This window comes from Hyaena hyaena, unplaced genomic scaffold (genome assembly GCF_003009895.1).
Source record: "Hyaena hyaena isolate Hyena2069 unplaced genomic scaffold, ASM300989v1 scaffold_230, whole genome shotgun sequence".
NCBI lineage: Eukaryota > Metazoa > Chordata > Mammalia > Carnivora > Hyaenidae > Hyaena > Hyaena hyaena.
The window spans coordinates 2,202,922-2,224,487 of NW_024080863.1; the positions used below are offsets into that span (position 1 = coordinate 2,202,922).

The following is a 21,566-nucleotide window of genomic DNA, read 5'->3' on the forward strand; positions in this document are numbered from 1 at the left end:
ATTTCATTTTAAGAGTGATGAGAAGCCTTTCGAGGATTTGAGGCACTGGAGTAGCACGGTATGATTTATGCTTTTGAAAAGCTTACTCTTGCACTGTGGGAGAGTAGATCATGGGGCAGGGAGGGGCATGGGCAGGGGTGGGAGCCAGAGAGCAGTTAGAGGGCTATAATACTGGCCAGAGTCCTAAGACAGTAGGGGATGGAGAGGGTGTACAACCTGGAATCTATGGTGGGGCAGAGCTAGGGACAACTGCGGTAATTTAGGCTTGAACAACAGTGGTATTGCCATATATCAGGATAGGGAAGAGGGAAGGAGAGTTCTCTGTCTACCACAGTAGGCTGGAGATACAGACCTATAGACCTCTGTCTGTAAATGCCAAGTAGGCAGTTGGATGTAAGCCTGGAGTTCTGAGAACAGGTCAGGGTTGATATATAGATTGAGAGTCGTTAGCATATAGATGGTATTTAAAGCTGTGGAGCCATGAGGTCACTAGCGAGAATGTGTGGACTGAGGGGGAGGGAGGTGGGGGCTCTCCATGCAGAGGACAAAGAGCTAGCAGAAGAGGCTGAGATGAAGGCCAATAAGGAAAGGGAAACTAAGTCAGGGGTACCGGGGCAGCCAAGAAAAGCACGGGTCTCAGGAGAGAGGAAGGGGTCAGACATGCCAAGTGTAGCCAAGAGGTCAAGTTAGAGAAGTTTAGAGACACGGCCATTGCATTTGGCAGCATGGAGGACACTAACGACTTTGACTGAAGTGTTTTTAATGGGGCTGTGAGTTGGAAGCTTGATCTGGGGAGGATGGAAGAGAGGATGTGAGGTAGCAAGGTAAAAACAGCAACTGTAGGTGGTTTTCGGAATTTCTTTGTGAAGAAGGACTTCTTATGGTGAGAAAAGTTTATTTCATAATCAGTAAAAAAAATTAGCTTATGGTTGGTGCTTCCAGTCCTGTGTCCATTCACCACAAATAAAAAATGCTGATGAAGGATATAGGTGAATCACATCAATATGAAATGCCTCAATTTTGGCTTTTAATTGTTACGAATACAAGATTAAAGCTGATATTCCATTGTGGGAACTGGTGTGAGTATGGAAAAAATCCTAATTAAAAAAATACCAAACCCACCCAAACTGCATTTAAAAAGACACAGAGCCCTCAAAAGTGGCTGAAAAAGTCCCTTCAAGTGTGAAATAATGAAATTTTAATTTTTAATTGCTTGAAACACAAAATTAAGCCTAATAAGCCTTTTGAAGCATTGGAGAAAGCATACCAACAGTGGTTAAGATTTGACAAAATGTAAAATGATATTCAAAAGGCAATTGATTTTTGGAATCAATTTTCAGTGAATTTGCCATTCATCAAATTGACTTTTGGTATGTTGGTCTGCTTCCAAAAATACAGCTTACCCTGGAGGGTGCTGGGGTGGCTGCGTGCTGTGTGGGGGTGGGGTGGGGGGAGAGTCTCAGAGAAGGTTGAGGACATTAGGCGGGGAGCCTGGACTAGCACTGCTGCCAGTGGGAGAGGGGCAGGCACCCAGAGTGGTGGGGGGCGGGGGGAATGAAGGCTGCGGTCCTGCTGGGTCCCTGGGTCTTGAGTGAGGACAGAGAACTGGCAGGTGAGGAATGCTGGGAGTGGCAAGGTCATCTCTTGGAGAAGCTGAGGTCCCGCTTCAGGCAGATGGTATGGGGCTCCTGGCCTCCACTCCCAGTGGAGAGGAAGATCCTGGAGGTGCTGCTCTCTTAAGCTTCTGGATGAGCAGATGCCACCGTGAAGCCTACCTCTTGCTCACCAGTGAGGCGACTGGGGACCCTTTTATCTTTTGGGGTGTGGTGTGTGAGGCTGGGGTGAGAGGTGCTCGAGTTGGGCTTCTTTTAGCAGGGTTATGTGAAAACAGAGAGATGTGGGGGAGGATGTGTCCAGGCGGGGAACACATTCTTAAGCAAGCATTTATGGTGCATGTGCCATGGACCGGAAACTGTGTGAGGCATTTTTATCTACATTATCCAGTCTAATCTTTAGCATAGTCCTATGTGTAGGCAGCCTGGGTGTTTTATTGTCATTTTGCAGATGAGGAAAATGAGGTTCAAGGAGGTTGCATAACTTGTCTGTGCATGCTCGCTCTGCTTGTTGGTGGCTCTGATAGGTCCTCTGCCTCCCAGTTGGGTCAGAGTCCCTGCTCATAATCACCAGCCTGGCCCCGAGCAGGGACACTCAGGCCAAGGGTAACTTTCCATTTGTTACTCTCTTCATTTCCACTAGAATGTAAGCTCCAGGAGGGCAGGAGCATTGCCAGTTTTGTTCGCTTCTCTTAGCAGTACTTTTCATGTAGTGAGTGCTCCGTGTTGTGAAAGTCAGGGAATCCTGAGTGGCAGCTGGACGTGGATGGCCCCATGAGGCCGAAGGGTGTGGAGGTGATAGTGCAGATGGCTACAACCCAACAGGGAAGGTGGGCTTCCCGTAGCTCCCCACTTTCCTGCCTTCCATCCAGCCCTATTTAGTTTGTTTTATTGACATCTCATTGTTGATGGCCTCTCTGCTCACCCTTATGTCCCTAATTATTTGGACTCAGTTGACTGTCCTTTTCTTTGAAGTTCTGATCTTGGCTTCCATGACACCCTTGTCTCCTGACTTTACACCACCTCATGGTCCACTCCTCCCAATGTCCATTAAATGATGGTGTCCAAGACTCTGTCCTGACCCCCTTCCTCTTCCTTATTGTCACCCTCAAAGTAGGCCACCTCATTTAGTCTTACAGCACTAAATAGCTTCCATGTCAGTCATGGTGTTTTATGCGTCTCGCTCCGACGTACCTTCTGCAGTCCAGACTCACTGATCCTTCTGCCTTTTCAGCATCTCCACTTGGACATCTAGTAGGCATCTGAAACTTCAGTGAAAACTGAATTATGCGTTCAGTTCTGCCCTCCTTCTTCCCTCTAGGTCTTTCCTGTTTCACAAAGTGATTCCACCATCTACCTGGTACTCAGACCCCAAACCTGGTTTTCCAGGATTTCTCTTTCTTCCTATTCAGCATCTGACCCAACCTATTGGCTTTCTTTCTAAGTTATTTGCAGAATGGGCTCAGTTTTTAAAACCTTTGTAGTTGCCACTCTACCTAGGCTACCACCTGTGGCTTCTTCCCTTACTTTTGCCTCATTAAAGAAGCACCAGCCACCTTATACTTCCGTTTGCCTGTGAACACACCAAGGTCATGCTTGTCTCAGGACCTTTGCACCTGCTTTTCCTTTTGCTTGGGATTCTTTTGCTTTGGATTTTTTGCACATTTTACTCCTGCCCATCATTCCATCTCAACTTGAATGTTACTTCCTATGACAGCCCCTTCCAGACCCCAGTCATTCTCTTCTGAATGCCCTTAGTGTATTTTCTTCATGGCACTTATCAGCACTTGAAATTACCTTATTGTTTGTGTATATGTTTATTACTGGTCTTTCTCTCACTAGACTGAAAGCCTCTGGAGAGAAGGGATTCAGTCTTTCCAGTTCACAGCTGGATTTCTAGGGCATGTGGTCAGTACCTTAAAATATTTGTTGACTGACAGCCGTGTGACTGACTGCCAGTTGATAGAGACTTGGGGGCTGTGCATGGGGGTGGCTGGTGTGGCTGTCACCCCTGTATATACAAACGTGTTTCTGTGCATACACATGCTGTGTTTACATAGACCCCTTTTAGCCTGTTTCGAAACGAGGTGGGATGGGAGCTTTCTCACTCCCTGCAGCTGTCAGAGTCTTTGACTTGTGTGTGTGCCTAGGGGTGCAGCATGAGCTTGGGGCTGGATATTACATCTGGAAAGGGGATTAGGGGCAAGCAACCAGGCTGGCAGATTCCTGGAAGGCCAGAAGAGGAGCAGAAACACCTGGGGCCCCATTGGCCTACAAGTGTCACAGAATGGTGAGCATCATCTGTTCCCACAGGGAGAGGCCTGTTGGTTTTTGGAAAGTCTACCTTCGTGAGCCTCTCATCAAGCCATCAAAGTGGTGGTGGGGGAGGGGTGAAGCACCAGAAGGCATGCTCTGATGACAACAGAGGGCTACAGATTGCCTTCTGCTGAGGGTGGGTTTGGTAAAGGGTGTGCTGGGTGGGATGTCTGCATGTTTGAGGAATGGGCATTGGCAGCCCAGCCTCTGCTCCAAGTCACTGGTTCTGCAACTTTGGAAGGCAGCCTCAGAAATCCAGATTCTTAGGGAACAGCCATAGAGCTCTTGACAGGAAGGCTTGGGGCCTGTGCATTGTCTGTAATAGGCTCTTCAAGTGACTCACAAATTCAATGAAGTTTAAGAGCCTTGACTGTAAATCAGTTACTTCCCTCCCACCGGCCAGAGCAACCAGACCAACCAGACACACTGCTGTGGGGATGAGAGATGCGCATAAGGAAAAATGCTTTAATTTATTACTTATTTTTATTTTAGAGAAAGAGAGAGCATGTGTGAGCGGGGGCAGGGCAGAGAGAGAGGGAGAGAGAGAGAATTCCAAGCAGGCTCCGTGCTGTCTGCATAGATCCCCATGCAGGGCTCAATCTCATGACTTGAGCCAAAATCAAGAGTCAGACACAACCAACTGAACCACCCAGTGTTGTTAATTTAATAGCAGTGCATTCTAACACATACTAGAAAAATGCAGAACTTAACATAGGTGTTATCATTTAGGATAAATCTGGGTAGGTACTGAAAAATTTTAAAAATGAGTCAATTGAGAAATTTAAAGATTTCATTTGAGAATTAAGAGATTTAAAGGAGACATTTGACTGCTCTGAGGTGAGTCTGTCTCTATACAAGTTCACACAGATATTTCAAAGATACCAGTTTGATGATCCAGGGATCCATGGTCTTGGCTCAGGGGAGCACCCCAGGAGGGAAGAGGGGAAGTGGCTGAGGATGGGGTGAGGGATCCCTTCTGCAGTTGTTTTCTTGGCTCTGCTGTCACGGAGGGACAGGAAGGGAAGGGCGTGAAGAAGCCAAGCCGTGTCCGCAGGGGCTGGAGCTGGGAGGCTGAGATCACTGAGGTTTTGGAAGAGTACCAGGCGTGGTTCAATCCCCCTTCACACTCTCTGGGGCAGCTGTTTCTCATCTACCCCTTGGCCCATCTGGTCTCCTCTCAGCAGGAGTGGGAGACCCGGGTGGATAGGAGCAGAGTGAGTGTGTAGCGCCGGCTGGCCGAGGCCTATGATGAACTTCTGGCTCCAGAGTCCTTCTCAGGTCCTGTGTGGTCTCTGTGTGGGGGTGGAGGGATGGGGTAGCAGGGGCCTCCCTCCCTGCCCTTCCCACATTTTAGTTCAGGGGTTCAGGCTCACACCGGGTGAGGCTGGTGTTTGCAACGCAGCATTTCTCCTTCCCCCAGTGGGGGCTCATGAAGAGAAAACAAAGCCTTCTCCACCATGGGAGAGGGAGGCGCTTAGGAGGAGGCAGTGGAGGAGGGAAGGGGCTGTCTGGTGGGCCTGTCCCCCTCCCCCGCCCTCCCACCAACATGCCTCCTCACTGGTAAGGAAAGCCGTGCCCGGGCCAGCCTCTGGGGCTGTTCTACACCAGGGCCAGTACCTGCTCTGGGAGGATCAGAAGGGACATCTTCCTGTACTAGGCAATGGCTGTTACTGCTGTCACATTTATTGTTTTTTTTTTTTTAGGAAATTTACCAAGTTTTGGCCCAGGGGTTTACATTTCCCACCCCCTAGCACAAGCTTTCACTATTCAAGCTCCAAATGGAAGGCACTGAGGCTGTAATTACAGCGGCATTAGCTCAGGAACACGCTGAGAGGAGCAGGAACAGAGCACCTGGGGGACCTAAAAGCAGCCGCGGGCCTAAATTAGCTGCTGCTCCTCGTGCGTCGTCGCCCTGCTCCTCTCTGGGGGCCCCCTCCGTCCTTGCTCTCTGCTCTCCTCCATCTCTGCCCCAGGCTGCTTTGCTCACTCTTCCCCTCTGCCCGCCAGCGCCCTGACAGGTGCACGAAACACTGAAGAACAGTGTAGAGGCGGTGCCCCCAGAGCAGCCTTTGTGTGGACGGGTGTCCTTGGATCCCGGTGCGGGTAGGCTGGTTTGGCCGCAGCTCGGGGGACAGCTTGGAGGCTGCACCACACCGGGGACAAGCCCTTGCTGTGCTCTCTTGGGCCCCCACTTTCAGTCTCTGTGTCCAGGCATCCTGAATTGCTGTCAGCTCCTCCCAGCTTTTGCCCCAGTTCTTTGTTCCCTCGGCCTGGGACCCCCTTTCTACTCTTTTTGCTTCCTCTGACTCACCCGGTAGGTTCAGCTGAGATGTCACTTCTTCAGTGACCCCTGGTCTGGGATGCTTTCATCTCTGTTGCTACAGCACCCTGATTTCCCCAATGCACAGTTTAGCACTGCCATGGGGCATTCCCCTGTCCCCAACTAGGTCTTGGGGAAGTGCTTGCACATAGTAGGCCTTCAGTAAAGACCTGAAAACCGACCTTGATTCCTTTACGGCCTTAATCCCCCTTTTGCTTTCACAACAAGAGAGGGAAATTTTCTCTTTCTGCCTTTGTAGGGCTGTTGTTGGCAGGATGTCAAGGTGAGGCTCAGTCTTTGTCCGTTGTCTGCTGACTTTCACATCTCAGCCCTTCTGGACTGGGCCGTTACGTTGATACTTGGTTAGACATGGTCCTGTGTTGACTACTGTTGCTGGCTCCACATCAGTTTGGCTTCTTTAATAATATTAGCCAACAACTTTTGAGTGCTTGTTGTGTATTAGATATTGTTCTAGGTACATTTATTTTTTCACTCATCAAATTTGTATTCAACACCTGCTGCATACCACACATTGGGAAATATGGATACAGCAGTGAGTATAACCAATAAAGCCCCTGCTTTCAAATGGAGTTTATATGTGACACAAACAAATAAATGACTAAGGAAGTGTATACCATGGCAGATGGTGATGAGTTGTGGGAAAAAGAGATCAGAGAAGGAGTAAAGAGAGTGACTTCTTATTATGTATTGGGTGGTTGGGAAGGATTCACAGATAAGGTAACATTTGAGCAGAGACTTGAAAGAAGTGAAGAAAGATCATGGGGGAGAGCTTTCCAGGAAGAGGAAGCAGCAAGTGCAAAGGCCCTGAGGTCAGGGCATATTCCAGGAAGAGCAAGGAGGCCACTGTGTCTGGAATGAAGGAAGTGACCAGGAGGAGTAGGAGGTGAGGTCACATACAGCGGTACTGGCTAACAAAAATATGAGTCACCTATATAATGCTAAGTGTTCTAATAGCTGCATTAAAAACTAAAAAGAAGCAAGTAAAATTAATTTTAACTATACATTTATTTAATATATTTCTAAAATATTTCTTCAATATGTAGTCAAACTAAAAAATATATATATATTTTAAATGTTTTTATTTACTTGTGAGAGAGAGAGAGAGAGACAACATGAGAAGGGGAGGGTCAGAGAGAGAGGGAGATACAGAATCTGAAGCAGGCTCCAGGCTCTGAGCTGTCAGCACAGAGCCTGATGAGGGGCTCGAACCCACAAACCATGAGATCATGACCTGAGCCAAAGTCAGGTGCTTAACAGACTGAGCCACCCAGGCGCCCCTAAAAAATATTAATGAAATGCTTTACGTTATTTTTTTCTTAGCGAATCTTTAAAATCTGATGTGTATTTTCAAAATCTGGTATGGACATCTCATTTTGGGCTCGCCACATTTCAGGTTCAATGGTTGTGTGTGGCTAGTGGCTACCATATTGGACAGCACAGATATAGGACTTTGAAGACCAGGCCCAGGCCTCTGAATGAGAGGGGAAGCCATAAGAAGCTTTGGGGCCTGGGAGCATTATCTCTCTGCTTAATGTTCTAGAAGGTTCAGTCCAGCTGTGATGAGAGGCAGGGGGTGGGGTGGGTGCAAGGATAGAGCATGGAGACTAGGAAGGAGGCTCTTGCCAGTATGTGGTGATGATGGCTTGGACCGCACTGGGAGCGGCGGTGGCGGTGAGAAGTGGTTGGATCCCAGATGTACTCTGGAGGTGGTACTGCCTGGTTTTGATGACGTGGCGTGTGAATGAGAGAGGAGTCAAGGAAGTACCTAGATTTTTAGCCTGAGCTAGTGGGAGGGTGAGTTGTTTCCAGACGGATGAGGGGGACGGTGGTGGGGGAACAAGCGTCTGGGAGGAATGTGTGTTTGGTTTGGGCCTGTTAAGGTTGAGAAGCAGTGTCAGCCTTTCAGGTAGAGTGGGCAAACAGGCAGTTGGATGTATGGATCTGGGGCTCAGGGGAAGCCTGGTTGGGGACAAGCCATGAGTGTCCTGGGGAGTGGGTACACATAGAGAAGTGGGGCTGAGCTCTGGAGGAAAAGGTGGACGGCTGTGAAGGCAAGTGCAGGGTGGCAGCAGGAAGCCCAGCAGAGATGGGAAGACTGTGAGGAAAGAGGGCCAGACGGGGCGGCCTGCTGTGCCTGGTATCCAGATGGGCTGAGGAGGAGGAAGCTCCAGGATCCCTGACCACTGGCAAGACAGGGAGGCAGACACCAGGCTGCATGGGTCCAGGTGAGGCCAGGAGGGGAGAAAGAGATCGCTGGTATGGACAACTCCATTGAGGGGTTTTGCTTTAAAGGAGAGCAGAAAAATAGGGTTACCTTAATGGTGAGTATATAGTCATGAGGAAGCTTTTTTTCTCTTAAGGATGGGTGATAAAATAGCTGATGGGGATGATCTAGCAGACAGAGCAAAATCAGCATGTAGGAGAGAGAAAAAATGAGCTACCTCATTCACATTCACAATAGCGCTACATGGTAGGTACTATTTTGCAGACGGGGAAACTGAGGCAAAGGAAGATTCGGTCATTTGTCCAAGGCCGCATGGCTAGTAAATAGCAGGGCCAGGAGTTGAATGCAGATGGCTCAGTTCTAGAACACCCAGTCTTATCTGCTATGCTACTGCTTCTTGGTTTCCTAGCTAGATTTGTGAGCTCCTTGAGAATGGGGCCTCCTCTTACATTTCTGACACAGCATCTAGCTGTGCAGAGGTGGGGTTTGCTAGATCTTTAATGACCAAAGAGATCTGAACACCAGGAACAGTCCTGGGAATGCTCGGGCACCTGGGCTGGCCGGGGAGGCAGGGCGTGGGGCATGGTGTTAGCTGGCCTCATCCTGCCTCTTCCCGCCACCTCCCAGGACCTTGCATGAAGTGAATGGTGCTCAGTAAATACTGGCTACATGAAAAGGCTAAGGCTCATCCATCCTAAAACCTAAGCTGATGATTCTCCTGCACTACCTGGTTCCTGCTCTGGTTTACCACCAGGGTGCTGGGTGACCTTGCCCACTCAGTGCCTTAGTTTCCTTATCTGTAAAATCAAGAGGTAGGGCTAGGTGATCTCCCATCTGGCTCTCCTGGCCGGAATGTCCCAGGTGGGCATGTACAGGCTGGATTCCTGCCTCCCTCCAGTCTGTCATCAGGATGGACAAGAGGCACACTGTGGGTGGGGTTGGCTGGCAGTGGAGGGCTGGGTGGTCCTTAGAAGAGCTGACACTTGTGGGACGGGGTAGACAGCACATAGGGAACTCGACAGATGGTGGGAATCCTGCTTCGTGTCCAAGACATTCCACCCCATTGGTAGAGCTCAAAGCCGTGGCACTAGTGGCCGGGTCCCAACATCCAGCACATGCACCTTTGGTTGGTTATGTGGTCAGCCCTGTTAGAGTCTGAGGCTGGGCTTTAGCCTCTACTTCTACTGCTAGGGCTCCCACCCAGAGCTTCCTTTTTAGGGGTTCTCCATGCTAACTAGCCGCTGTGGCGCCCCTGCCATGTGGAATTTTGAAATGCGTAGGGACAGATTTCAGTGGTCCTGTGGTGGGGGTGGGGATGGTGGTAGTGGTGGCTGCTTAAGACGCCACGATGAGAATTGTCCCTCCCTAAATGCCAGCAGTACTCTGAGCAGAAGCCTGTTCAAGTGTGCCACAGCAGGGCGCTTTGGGGTCTGGGAGCCCATCTTGCCTCAGCTGCCACTCAGTTGTGTGATCGTGAACCAGTCATTGTATTTCCCATTACCCACTTTTGTGAACAGGGCATGGACACCTAGTTGCTTGCCCTTTTTAAAAAATGTTTATTTATTTTGAGAGAGACAGAGTGCACATGTGCTCTCTCTCTCTCTCTCACTCTCTCTCTCACACACACACACACACACACACACACACACACACACACGAGTGGGGGAGGGGCAGAAAGGGGAAGAGAGAGGGAATCCTAAGCAGGCTCCACAGTGTCAGTGAAATGCTGGGGGCAGGGCTTGATCCCACAAACCGTGAGATCATGACCTGAGCTGAAATCAAGAGTCAGACACTTAACCAACTGAGCTACCCACTTCCCCCTAGTTGCTTGCCTTTTGGGTTGTGATAAGTTTTAAATGAGACTGGATTAACATTCCTCATCATCTCGGCTCACCACAGGGTCGGCTTGCTGTGCACCAGGTGTTGACCTAAGCACTCGTGGACCTGTGTATTCCCCCATTTTAATCCTCACTGCTTTTTGGGTGACCCATTTCACGGAGGAGGAAACTGAGGCAGAGGGCTTCTTGAATCCTGGGAGGTGTGCCCAGTGGGCCGGTGGCGGGGGTCTTCCCATGCCCCTGCAGGCCCGTGACCTCCCTCTCCTTCGCCCCCAGGGACAGGGGCAGACCCGGTGGCCAGCGCCAAGAGCAACCACTGCCTGGATGCCGCCAAGGCCTGCAACCTGAACGACAACTGCAAGAAGCTGCGCTCCTCCTATATCTCCATCTGCAACCGCGAGATCTCGCCTGCCGAGCGCTGCAACCGCCGCAAGTGCCACAAGGCCCTGCGCCAGTTCTTCGACCGCGTGCCGGGCGAGTACACCTACCGCATGCTCTTCTGCTCGTGCCGAGACCGCGCCTGCGCCGAGCGCCGCCGGCAGACCATCCTGCCCAGCTGCTCCTACGAGGACAAGGAGAAGCCCAACTGCCTGGATCTGCGCAGCGTGTGCCGCACGGACCACCTGTGCCGGTAAGCCCGCCCCGCAGTCCCCGCTGCGCGCTCCCGGACGCCTGCCGTCCGCGCGCGCCTTCAGCCCGGAGTTTATGGTTTGTCTGCCTTCTCTGTTCACTCGTGCTGAGCACCGTGCGAACCCAAGGTGAACAACCCAGCGGGCACAGAATTTCATAGACCTTAGAGCCTGGCCTGAGAAGGGACCGCCAGTGAATTCGGCCCCCCTCCTGAAGGAAGCCCCCACCTCTCGTCCCGGTGAGGTCATGTGGCTGGCACAAGGGGCCCTCCTAAATCGCAGAGGCAGCTCCTTTCACAGGAGAGCTGAGCCAGTCTGGTGCTGGGGCGGGGTGTGGGTTCGAGCCTGATTGCCCGGGTTTGACTTCTCCACTTACTAACTGTGTGATTTAGAGCAAGTTGTAGAAGTTTCCTGAGTCGCTGTTCCTTCATCTCTAAACAGGAGTAAAAATGTCCACATTGGGTTATTGTGAGGATTAGGTGACATGATGTGTGTCAGAAACTTAGCACAGAGCCTGGTGTATAGTAAATGTTTAATAAGCATAGCCTAATTATTAGCAAGGTTTTTTTTTGTTTGTTTGTTTTTTGGCTGTCATCACCTGAGTTGAAATTTGCGTCTGTATAGTTCTTATGTCTTCCCTGTTTGTTGTTAAGCATTTATTGAGTCCCTGTTGTGCCCAGCACTCAGTTCTAAGACCTAGGCATGCAGAGGTGAACATTGTGCTCTCTGAGCAGCAGCCTGTCCAGAAGGGGACACAGACAAAGCAGGGATCCCAGTGCAGTGGGGTCAGGGCTGGGGGCTCTCAGATGAGGCAGCTCAGGGTAGGGGCATCTGCCCCAGTCTGGGGCTCTAGAGGAGGGGGCCTTGAGCTAAACCTTGAAAAATGCGAAGGTGAAAGCCAGGGAATGTGTCAGCTGGAAAAGCATATGCAAAAGGCTGGAGGGTAGGAGAGGGCCTGATGAGGAACTGCAGATGGTGGGCGCACGTGGAGTGTGGGCTGTGAGGTGGGAAGGCCACAGGTGGCGCTGCTGGAGAGACAGAGGCCATGGGAGTGCAGAGATATTGAGGTTGCTTACTGTGTCCTGGATGCTGGTTTATTATATGGTTTGTCTAATTTAATTCTCACAACAAAGCTACCGGGTGGATAACTATTATCATCTTTACCTGTCAAATGAGGAAATAGAGACATAGAAGGTAGCTTGCCTAAGGTCACACGGCTCATACGTTTCAGAAGTGCGATCCATCCATCTACACTGCTTCTTTCCAGTGTAGTGTACTGGCCTGGACTCAGATAGCCGCTTTAGGAATGCACAGACGTGTGTATCATTTCAGATATGATTGGTAAGTAGACTCGACAGGACTGGGTGATTGGTTGAAAGTTCCCTGGAGGCAGAAATCATTTCTGTTTTGTTTACTCCACACCTCGTCCTGAAATCGTAAAGGCTGGCACATGGGAGCACTCCACCGACATTTCTTGAATGGATAAATGAATGGTGACCACTGTGTTTCCTAGTTAAGTAATTATGGGATGAAGGAGCCATTCAGTGTGTGGGATTTTGGGTGTGCAGCATTTGAGGTGCCTGGAGGACCATTGCCATTCCTTTGGCAATGTCTGGGGCGTGCTCAGTAAAGAGGCTGGAGTGGAGAAATGGGTTTGGGAGTTGCTGTGTGCCTTGTTGGTGATTAAAGCCCCGGCGGTGAGTGAAATGGTGCAGGGTGGGTTGGTAGAGTTCAAGAGCGAGTGTAGGCTGGAGAGGCCTGCAGATTTGGGCATCCTCAGTTGTTTAGGTGGCAGCACAGAGAGAGAAGCCATTGGTGTGGATAGTGAAGCAGAGCTATGCTAGAAATGCCATTCCTTCAGGGAGGGGCAAAGGAAGTGGGGCTTGTGGCCGGGGGGCTCGGAGGGTAGAAGGACAGCCAGGAGAGGGTGGGCTGCTTCACCTGGGAGAGAGGGGGTTCCTGAGGGAGGGAGTGACTGAGACATGGTGCCTCATGGTGTGTATGTGTGTGTATGAGAGAGTGTGTGAGTGTGACAGCATGTGAGTGTGAGAGTGTATGTGTGAGGGGTGTGTGAATCTGTGTGAATGAGTGAGTGGCGGGTGGAAGCCAGCTGCAGTTGGTCCAGGCCTGGCAGGAGGCGGAAGTAGAGGCAAACCCTCTTGTTGAGGACTCGCATGGACAGAAGAGAGAGAGACACATACACACACCCAGAGACAGAGGCTGCAGGGGGAAGGGAGTCCTCTCTCTACCATGGGAGCGCCAGGGTCAGGTTGGATGAAAGAGAAGCCTTATTTTGGTTTGGAAAACAAGCACTATCTTGAGTTCAGAGATGGGCCTGATCCCAAGAGCTCGCTGCAGGGCTTGGGAAAACTGTGAAGAGGGTAGGCTTTTCTCTTTTGCTACTTAAAAAAACAGGCCTCATCACATACAAACACTGATTGAGGCGATTTAAAACAAACCACACGTACAAGGGGATGGTTAGAGGTAGAAACCCGGGGCCCTGCAAAGACGTCAGGAGCCAGTGCCTCAGGTGTGCTCTCTAGCAGTCACTGAGTTGGAGCTCTGCGTCTCGTGGTGGCTGGGATAAAGTGGGACCGTGACAGGCTGCATGAGTTCTAGAACACGATGGAAGGGAGCATGGTAGTTCTTGGATGGACACATTATCTCCTTCTTCTAAGTGCTGACATGACCCGCCAGGCCGTTACACATAGTGTATATGGAATGACTGATGGACTAGGAGGTGGGCCTGGGAGAGAGCTGGAGGGCCAGCTTAAGTCTGAGTCCACTGATGACAGGCCGGGGCCTGCAGGAGCCGGTGCTCACCTATGGGCCAGGTGCACCAAGGCCAGCAGGTAACCTGCCCCCAGCCATCTCGATGAGGAGAGGTAGCAAATGAGCTGCAAGAGCAGCGGCACCCCCTTCATGAGTCCTGTGTGTTGTTCCCGGGGCAGGGGTCCATAGCACTGAGTGAGAAGGGAGAGTATAGAGTAGGGTGATTTCAGGTTTATAGAACATCTGTGTCTGTTTAAAGAACCAGAGGGGTTTTTTGTTTCTTGTTCCAGGGGTGGGGGAAGCCAGAAACAGGAGATGGGGATTAAGCCTCATATTGTAGAACCAGAAGAGGTGTTTCAGTGAGATTAAGGATTGAGAAGGTCTGGAATGAGGTGTCCCTGGAGCTAAGGGCTGACAGCCTCTGAGAGGCACTGAGCCAACTAGAGGAGGCTCCATGCATCAGGACATAAATTTAGGCAACGACCGCAGGACCTGTGAACAGTGCAGTCTCTAGATGTTTGAATTGGGGCAAGTGTAGAAGTTCTAGATGCTCCAGGATGTGACAGGTGAGCTTCTGGTCTAGAACCAGGGCATTCCTCTTACCCTCCCTGCCCAGCTCCCATCCCTGCACAGATTTAAAGTGTGATGTCCCTTTCTGTTGCTTCATTGTTGGTGTATAAAAATGCAACCAATTTCTAAAAACTAACAATAGAACTCCCCTATGACCCAGCAATAGCACTGCTAGGAATTTACCCAAGGGATACAGAAATGCTGAGGCATAGGAGCACATGTACCCCAATGTACATAGCAGCACTCTCCACAATAGCTAAAACATGGAAAGAGCCTAAGTGTCCATCAACAGATGAATGGATCAAGAAGATGTGGTTTATCTATACCATGGAATACTACATGGCAATGAGAAACAATGAAATCTGGCCATGTGTAGCAACATGGATGGATGGACCCTGAGGGTGTTATGCTGAGCGAAATAAGTCAGGCAGAGAAGGACAAATATCATATGTTTGCACGTATAGGAGGATTAGGAGGAACTTGACGGAGGCACAAGGGGGAGAAGAAGGGCGGAAATGGTGGGGGAAAGGGGGAGAGGCAAACCATGAGAGACTCTTGAATGCTGAAAATAAACTGAAGACTGATGGGTGTGGGAGGGAGGGGGGAGATGGGGATGGAGGAGGGCACTTGTGGGGATGAGCACTGGGTGTTATGTGGAAACCAACTTGACAATAAACTATTTGTAAAAATAAATAAATAAATAAATCCACTTTTTGGCTGATGAGAAAAAAAAAAAAGTGTGATGTCCTGAAACTGGCAGGACAGGACAGAAGGAGAATCTGTGTCCACGATGGGGCTGGCACGGCCTGGGGATTATAATGGCGTGGCCAGGTGTCCTCTGGGGAGCTTTGCCTGTGACTCAGAGCTGAGGCTTGAGGTGCGCTGGACCGAAACGGATTGGTAGGTGGTGGGTGGAAGTGGTCGCCGTGGTCACCCCCTAGAGCTGGAAGACCTGCCCCTGGTCTCCTGAGTGGTCCTGGGAAGACTATTTCACTCCTCATGCTCTTGGTTTCTTCACTGATCACATAGGAATGCTCACCAGTCTGCCGGGCCCCTTCCTAGGTCTGTGAGTCTGGGTTTTGGGGCAGCTTTCTCCTCTTGCACTCCCACTTGAGGTTATATTCCTGGAAGACGAGCTCTTGGCACAAGAGGACATGACAGAGACACTACCTTGGGGTAGAGGGCGTGGGAGGGGAGATTTGAAGGACCCAGGGGCAGGCCTGGAAGGGGAGGAGCTGTTCTCTTCCCATGTTCTTGCAAGCCTGACTTACTGACCCATGGACCCTTTCCCCATGGAGGAGCCCAGGAGGTGACAGGTGGCTGGAGGGGGCCATGCAGAGAAGAGGCAGCCCAGGCTTTATTCTCCATATGCCCAGGAAGGAGTACCCTCCCTTCCCTGCCTGGCATTGATCTTTCCATGTTTCTGCCCTCCAAGATAGGCACCACAGGTGGAAATCTTTACTGTGAAATGGGTGAGCTCAGTGCCGTGACATTTGGATCAGGAAATGGAGACCCCAAGCCTTCCTTTCCTGGACACTTTAATGGACAAAACTGGCTTTGATGGGGGTCATGGGAAAGCTTCTTTAGGCTGACTCTTGGAAAATGAGGCCCTTGCCTGCAGGCATCTCTCGGGACATGCCAGGTGCTCCAGTGCTATAGCACTTAGTCCTCACTTTGCCAAGCCTGCCTGGCCCCCTTCACTTTCCTGCTGGGGGAGTTGGGGCCCAGCTATGCTTCTCCCCATGTGCATCTTGGTCCAGGATTCCTAGGGGGGCAGCTTTGCCAGAGCCCACCTCACCTGGCACTACATTAAAGCAAGTCTGTTGATCTGCTTTGCGGCATACCCAGGGGCAGGCCTTGTACATTCCCAGTGTGATATTTAACAGACTCCACTGTGCTGTCTTATGAAATGTCACTAAACACAAGGTGTTGGGGTTTGAAGAAGCCTTTGGTTAAACAAGGACATCTCTGTGCTGGGGTGAGGGTTTATGGGAAGTGCTTCTGAATCCTCCCCTGACTCTTTGGACTAGGATCAGTGTGGAAGCTTCCTGGCCCGTGGTTCCAGCTGGCCCCAAATTTGCATGCTCTGTCTCTGGCTTTTGTCTGGTTTGTATCTCATGAGCCTTTAGAGCTGTACACTTAAGTCCAGGAGAGGCTTTTCCCTTAAAAGTCTTCTGATATGGAGTCTGGAAAGCCTCGAGAATCTCTTGGAATGAATCTATAGAATTTGTCTGAATTCTCTCACCCTAGTCCCCAGTGGACCGTGACCTACTTTTTTTTTAACACAATCTTTTGATTTCTACTCTCCACTTATACTCATTGCAAGGATGGCCTGGAGTGTGTGTGTGTGTGTGTGTGTGTGTGTGTGTGTGTGTGTGTGTGTGTATGGGGCTGGGAAGTTGTGGGGAGGATGGTTCTGTTGTCCTGTAAACTGTGTCCCTTTCAGGCCTCGTTTGGAAGAAGCCCTCTGAAATGCCCTGTTCTTCTTGGTCTGCCAAGAGGATATAAATAACTCGGTGCTGGCCCTGTGCCATGTCCTGGGCTGTAATTTAACCTCTGGGTGCTGAGAATGTGTATAAATAGATTCCAGCCTGGGGCTGCCCTGGCTTCTTGGGCCCCCTCGTGCAGTGGACATTGTCCTTGTCCAGGAGGAGTGCTGGGAAGGCTGAGGGGCTGGGGTCCCCCCCCCCCCAATCAAGGCTGTCCACAGGGAGCAGGAGAAGAAGTCCCTTCAGCAAGCTCAGCCTCTTGCCTCACTTGGGGCATGTCTGGGGGCTGTAGGCAGTGTATACGGGCAGGTTTGGATTTGTTTCTTGGCTCCTTGGGGTGGTCCCTCAGCTTCCTTTGGACTCTATAGAATCTGTTGATTGATGCTTTCAGTGAGTTATCTCTATAAACAGCATCAGATGATTATTTGCATGGGGTAAATGGGCTCTGGGGCTTCCCAGCCTTCACTTCTTTTAAAGGAGAGGGTCTGGAATATCTTGAAATCATATACAAAGTTTTGTGTGTATGTTCCAGAGAGAGATGCATTGCTTTCATTAGATTCTCAAAAGGTTCCTTGATCTCTCAAAGCTTAAGAACCACTGTCTTCTCTAGATGGCTAGCTAGGACTGGCTGCCTGGAGGATTGTGAATGATTGATTAGTGATGCCTGCCACAGGCACAGGAGGGGCACTGTGGATGCCCTGTTGGAATCCAGCCAGTGTTCCTGGGCCCAGCAGGTCCCCTGGAGCAGGAGGAATGCAGGCCTTACGGCCATTCCTTTATTCATTTGACAACTGTTTATTGATCATCCACTGTAGACCAGGTCTTGTACTCAGATCAGAAAGTTCATGAAGTAGCTGGAGGTCCTTGTCCTCAGTTTGCTTATAGTCTAGTGTCAGCAATCTGTTTATTGCCTCGGCAGCAAGAATAGAGCTGCACAATAAACTAGATGATAGCATTTCCACTCAGGTCCTCTTGACATCACAGTTCTGATCTGCTACCTACCAGGTCTCCCCTGGGTCACTTGGGTAACAGTGAGAGCAGCCACACACATGAACCTGGCTTTGGGTCTGCCCGATCGTGAGCAGAGCTCAGAGGCCCCAGTCCCAGTCTATTTCCAGAATGAAGCTGTGCCCAGGAGTGCCATGGGGTAGAGAAGTCACCCTCTTCCTAAGAAAACCTAACCAGCAAGGTTGTCAGTGGAGGGAGACGCTTCATGTGGGCAGCATCCTGGGAACTTCAGCCTTGCCAGAGACCCAGAAACCCATCTTCCCACTGGGGATCCATCTCATGCTGGCTCCTGCTGCTGGCCTTAGCAGGGGTCCTGCCCAAATGACTCCTCTTGGAATTACCTGTGGTATGTTGAGACCAAGCCGGAATGTTGAACATTATTTTACAAAGGCTCTGGGAAAATAAATATGGTGAGAAGCTGCTGCCTAGATATCTAGTTTACATCTTGTGGCTCTGCCCACTGCAGAGGTATTAGCACGGCTAGGCAGAGAGTGCCTTCAACCTTTCCCATCCAGGCTAGCTCTCTGGGCATCTGGGCTCCATAGAGCTCACACCCCACAGAGATGTGGTGGTGCACCCCATGTCTAGCTAAGGCCCCTCTTTTGGAGTTCTGCACGAGAACCTCTCCAGTAATGGATGATCGGCAGGAGGAATAACTCATCTGGGGGAGGTGCCACTATGCATAGAGGATCAGAATACAAGCCAGTAAGGTCTGTGCCTACCACAGGCATTACATACACTTGTGCGTGCATTTGCTTGCACGGGACTATGACACTTTCAGTTGCTGGGTTCTTGGTTGTGCCCTAGGCTCCTTGATTATTTCCACTTCCACTCATTGACATGAGCTCTCTGCTGGCTTGCTACTTAGTGTCTTAGGGTTGCTCTAACAAAATGCCATAGACAGGGGTTGGGGTGTCAAAACAGCAAACATCTTCTTACAGTTCTGGAGGCCAGAAGTCTGAGATCAGGGTAGCAACATGGTTGAGTTCTTGGTGAGGGTCATGTCCTCATGTGGCCTTCCTTGGAATGTGCATGTAAGGAGAGATCTGGTGTCTCTTCCTGTTTATATAAAGGCATGAGTTCCATCATGGGGGTTTTACCCTCATGACCTAATTACCTCTTAGAGACTCTACCTCCAAATGCCATCACATTGGGGATCAGGGTTTGAACATGTCAGTTTGGAGGGACATGAACATTCAGTCTATAGCATGAAGACTTACTCTTCATTCAAAGCTTGTTTGGTCCCCATCTCATAGCTATGCCTTCTACTGATGCTTTCTAGAACTTTGTCTGCATCCTTCATGTGGCACCAATCACATGACTTTCCTTCAGCATTTTATATTCCCAGTTAGGTCTCTGGTTTTGTTGTATTTTTATATTATATTACGACTGTGTTGACTTATTTAACAAATATTTATTGTGTGTCAGGCACTATGCTAGGCACAAGAACACAATAGAGATGGTCCCTGCACCCCTGGAGCTTATATAGTCTGATGGAGGAGAGAGGAGTAAACAGATAAATATATAATTAACATTTGCAAAATGAGCAGGATGTAGAAATAGAGGATAATGGGGGCAGAGGGAGGAGCTACTTGGACAGGGATCCAGGGCAAGTTTATCAGAGGAGGTGACATTTAAATTGAGACCTGACAAACGAGAAGCCAGAGGTAAGATGGATGGGGGAGAGCATTTCACACAGAGGGAATAGCATGTGCAGAGGTTTGGAGGAGGGAGGGCACTGGGCATTGCTAGGGAAATGAAAGAAGGCTGCTGTGGCTGGAGTAGAAGGGACCAGGCCCCTGGGGAGAGGAGCAGGAGGAGGCAGAGGGGGCAGGCAGTGCCAGGTCGCACAGGGCCTGTAGGCCATGGCAAGGAGTTTGGATTTTGTTGTAGACTGAAGTATAGTTGACATACAATGTTACATCAGTCTCAGGTATGTGACATAGTGATTTGACAATTCTATACATTATGCAGTGCTCATTATGGTAAGTGTAGTCACCCCTGTCACCACACGAAGCTACTACAATATTATTGACTGTATTCCCCATGCTGTACATTATATCCCTGTGACATATTTGTTTTATAACAAGGGATTTGAATTTTTTCCTGAGCACAATTAAAAGGAAGCTTCGAAACCACTCGTGACATTATTTAAATTGGGATATGAAAAGATGACTCTGGCTACTTTGTGGAGAGCCAAGGGAGGGGCAAGAATGGCCTCAAAGAGCCTGGGAAGAGGTTATCCAGGTATCACGAGACCAGAGGTGATGGCAGCTCAGGCCAGGGGGTGGCTGTGTGCAGAGAGATAAGTGGGCCGATATGAGATATTTGGAGGTGGAAATGATATACCTTGATGTGGGAGTGAGGAGATAAAGGAATTCAAGGGTGACCTGCTGGCTTCTGGCTTGAGCAGCTTGGTGTGTGATCATGCCATTTTCTGAGATGAGAAGTCTTGGACAGGGAGATAAATCAGGAATTCTACTTTAGGCATGTTAATTTTGAGATGCCTGGAGACATTCCTATCTGGAGCTTGACTGGGGTTATAAATTCTGAGGGTCATTAGCATATTTCTGGTATTCAAGGCTAGGGCAATGGACAGGGTCTCCCAGGGAGAGGCTGGCCTGGGCGGAGGCACTGAGAATGTGCCTGGCACCTGTGAATGTCTGGTAAGGGGTCGGTGGTGTTATTATGGTATCCCAGGAGTCAGAAGGAGATTTTTGAGAAAGTGGATGGCCATGCCAGATGCCGTTGAGAGATCCAGAAAGATGAGGACACACAGCTGACCATTGGATCTGGGAAAGTGGAAGGCACTGGTGACTTCTTCCACAGCAGTTTGGGTGAAGAGGTGATCACAGTAGCTTGATCAGAGCCATAGGAATGCTTGTCAGTTGGCTGGCCAGAGCCTCCTGGGAAGGATCCCAAAGAAAAAGGAGTGTGTGCAGCATAGAGAAGTTGCTCATCTGCCTGTTCAGTGAAGAAACGGCCAAGGGAAACCCAACACTGGCCTGGCTTTGACAAGGGTAGGGTGGGGGTCACTGCCATGGTGAGCACTCTCAGGCACTCTGCCATGGCACCCAGCAGATCCTAGGGCCACACCCTTGGCCAGGGTCAGTCTGTGATCTTGTGGCTGCCCAGCCTTAGAGATATAGTGTATGGTGTGGGCCCCATGTGCCTGATGGTCTTTGATGCTGACACATTCACTGCAGTGTGGTTAGGACCTCAAACATCCCCACCTTCCGTGTCCTCCCTGGGCTCTGAGGGGAAATGATTCAGTTGCCACTGACTCAGCTTTTCTAGCTGTGACCAAAAGGGCCCTTAAATGTGGGAAGAGACCTATCTCTAAACCCCATGGTCTTCTGAACCACCTGGATGACCCACCTTCCCAGAGAAGACAGCCTGAGGCTGCCTGCGGAACCTTGCTTTTGCAGCCTTCTTCAGCCGGGAGGCACACACTACAACACTGAGGAGTGTTTCAGAGGTGCCCCGGGGGCTACCTGCATGGGCACTCGTCTCCGGTGTTCAGGGGGTAGGATGTGGCTTTTCCCCTGGTCAGCCAGGACATGTTCTTTGTCCTCCTGGGGTGGTATCCACAGAGATGAGGCAGCTCTGTTCCCCTTCTTCCTAAGGAACGTTAGCCTGGTATCCTGGAGCTGGCTGTCCACCTCAGGACCCTTTTAGAGGCTCTTGTGGAAGACTCACAGCCCTCGTGCAGGCAGCCCTGCTCTCCCAGTGTCTCTGAGCAAGTAAGCCTATCACACCACTGTTG

General features: G+C 50.3%; 1 protein-coding gene across 1 annotated transcript in view; it reads left to right on the plus strand.

Annotated features, from left to right (window-relative positions):
- The window catches only part of GFRA2 (GDNF family receptor alpha 2), an 85,884-nt gene that overhangs the window by 20,421 nt on the left and 43,897 nt on the right, over positions 1-21,566 (plus strand). The window contains exon 4 of the mRNA XM_039243815.1: positions 10,609-10,963. Within this exon, the coding sequence (XP_039099746.1) occupies positions 10,609-10,963 (355 nt within the window). The remainder of the gene's footprint in view (positions 1-10,608; positions 10,964-21,566) is intronic.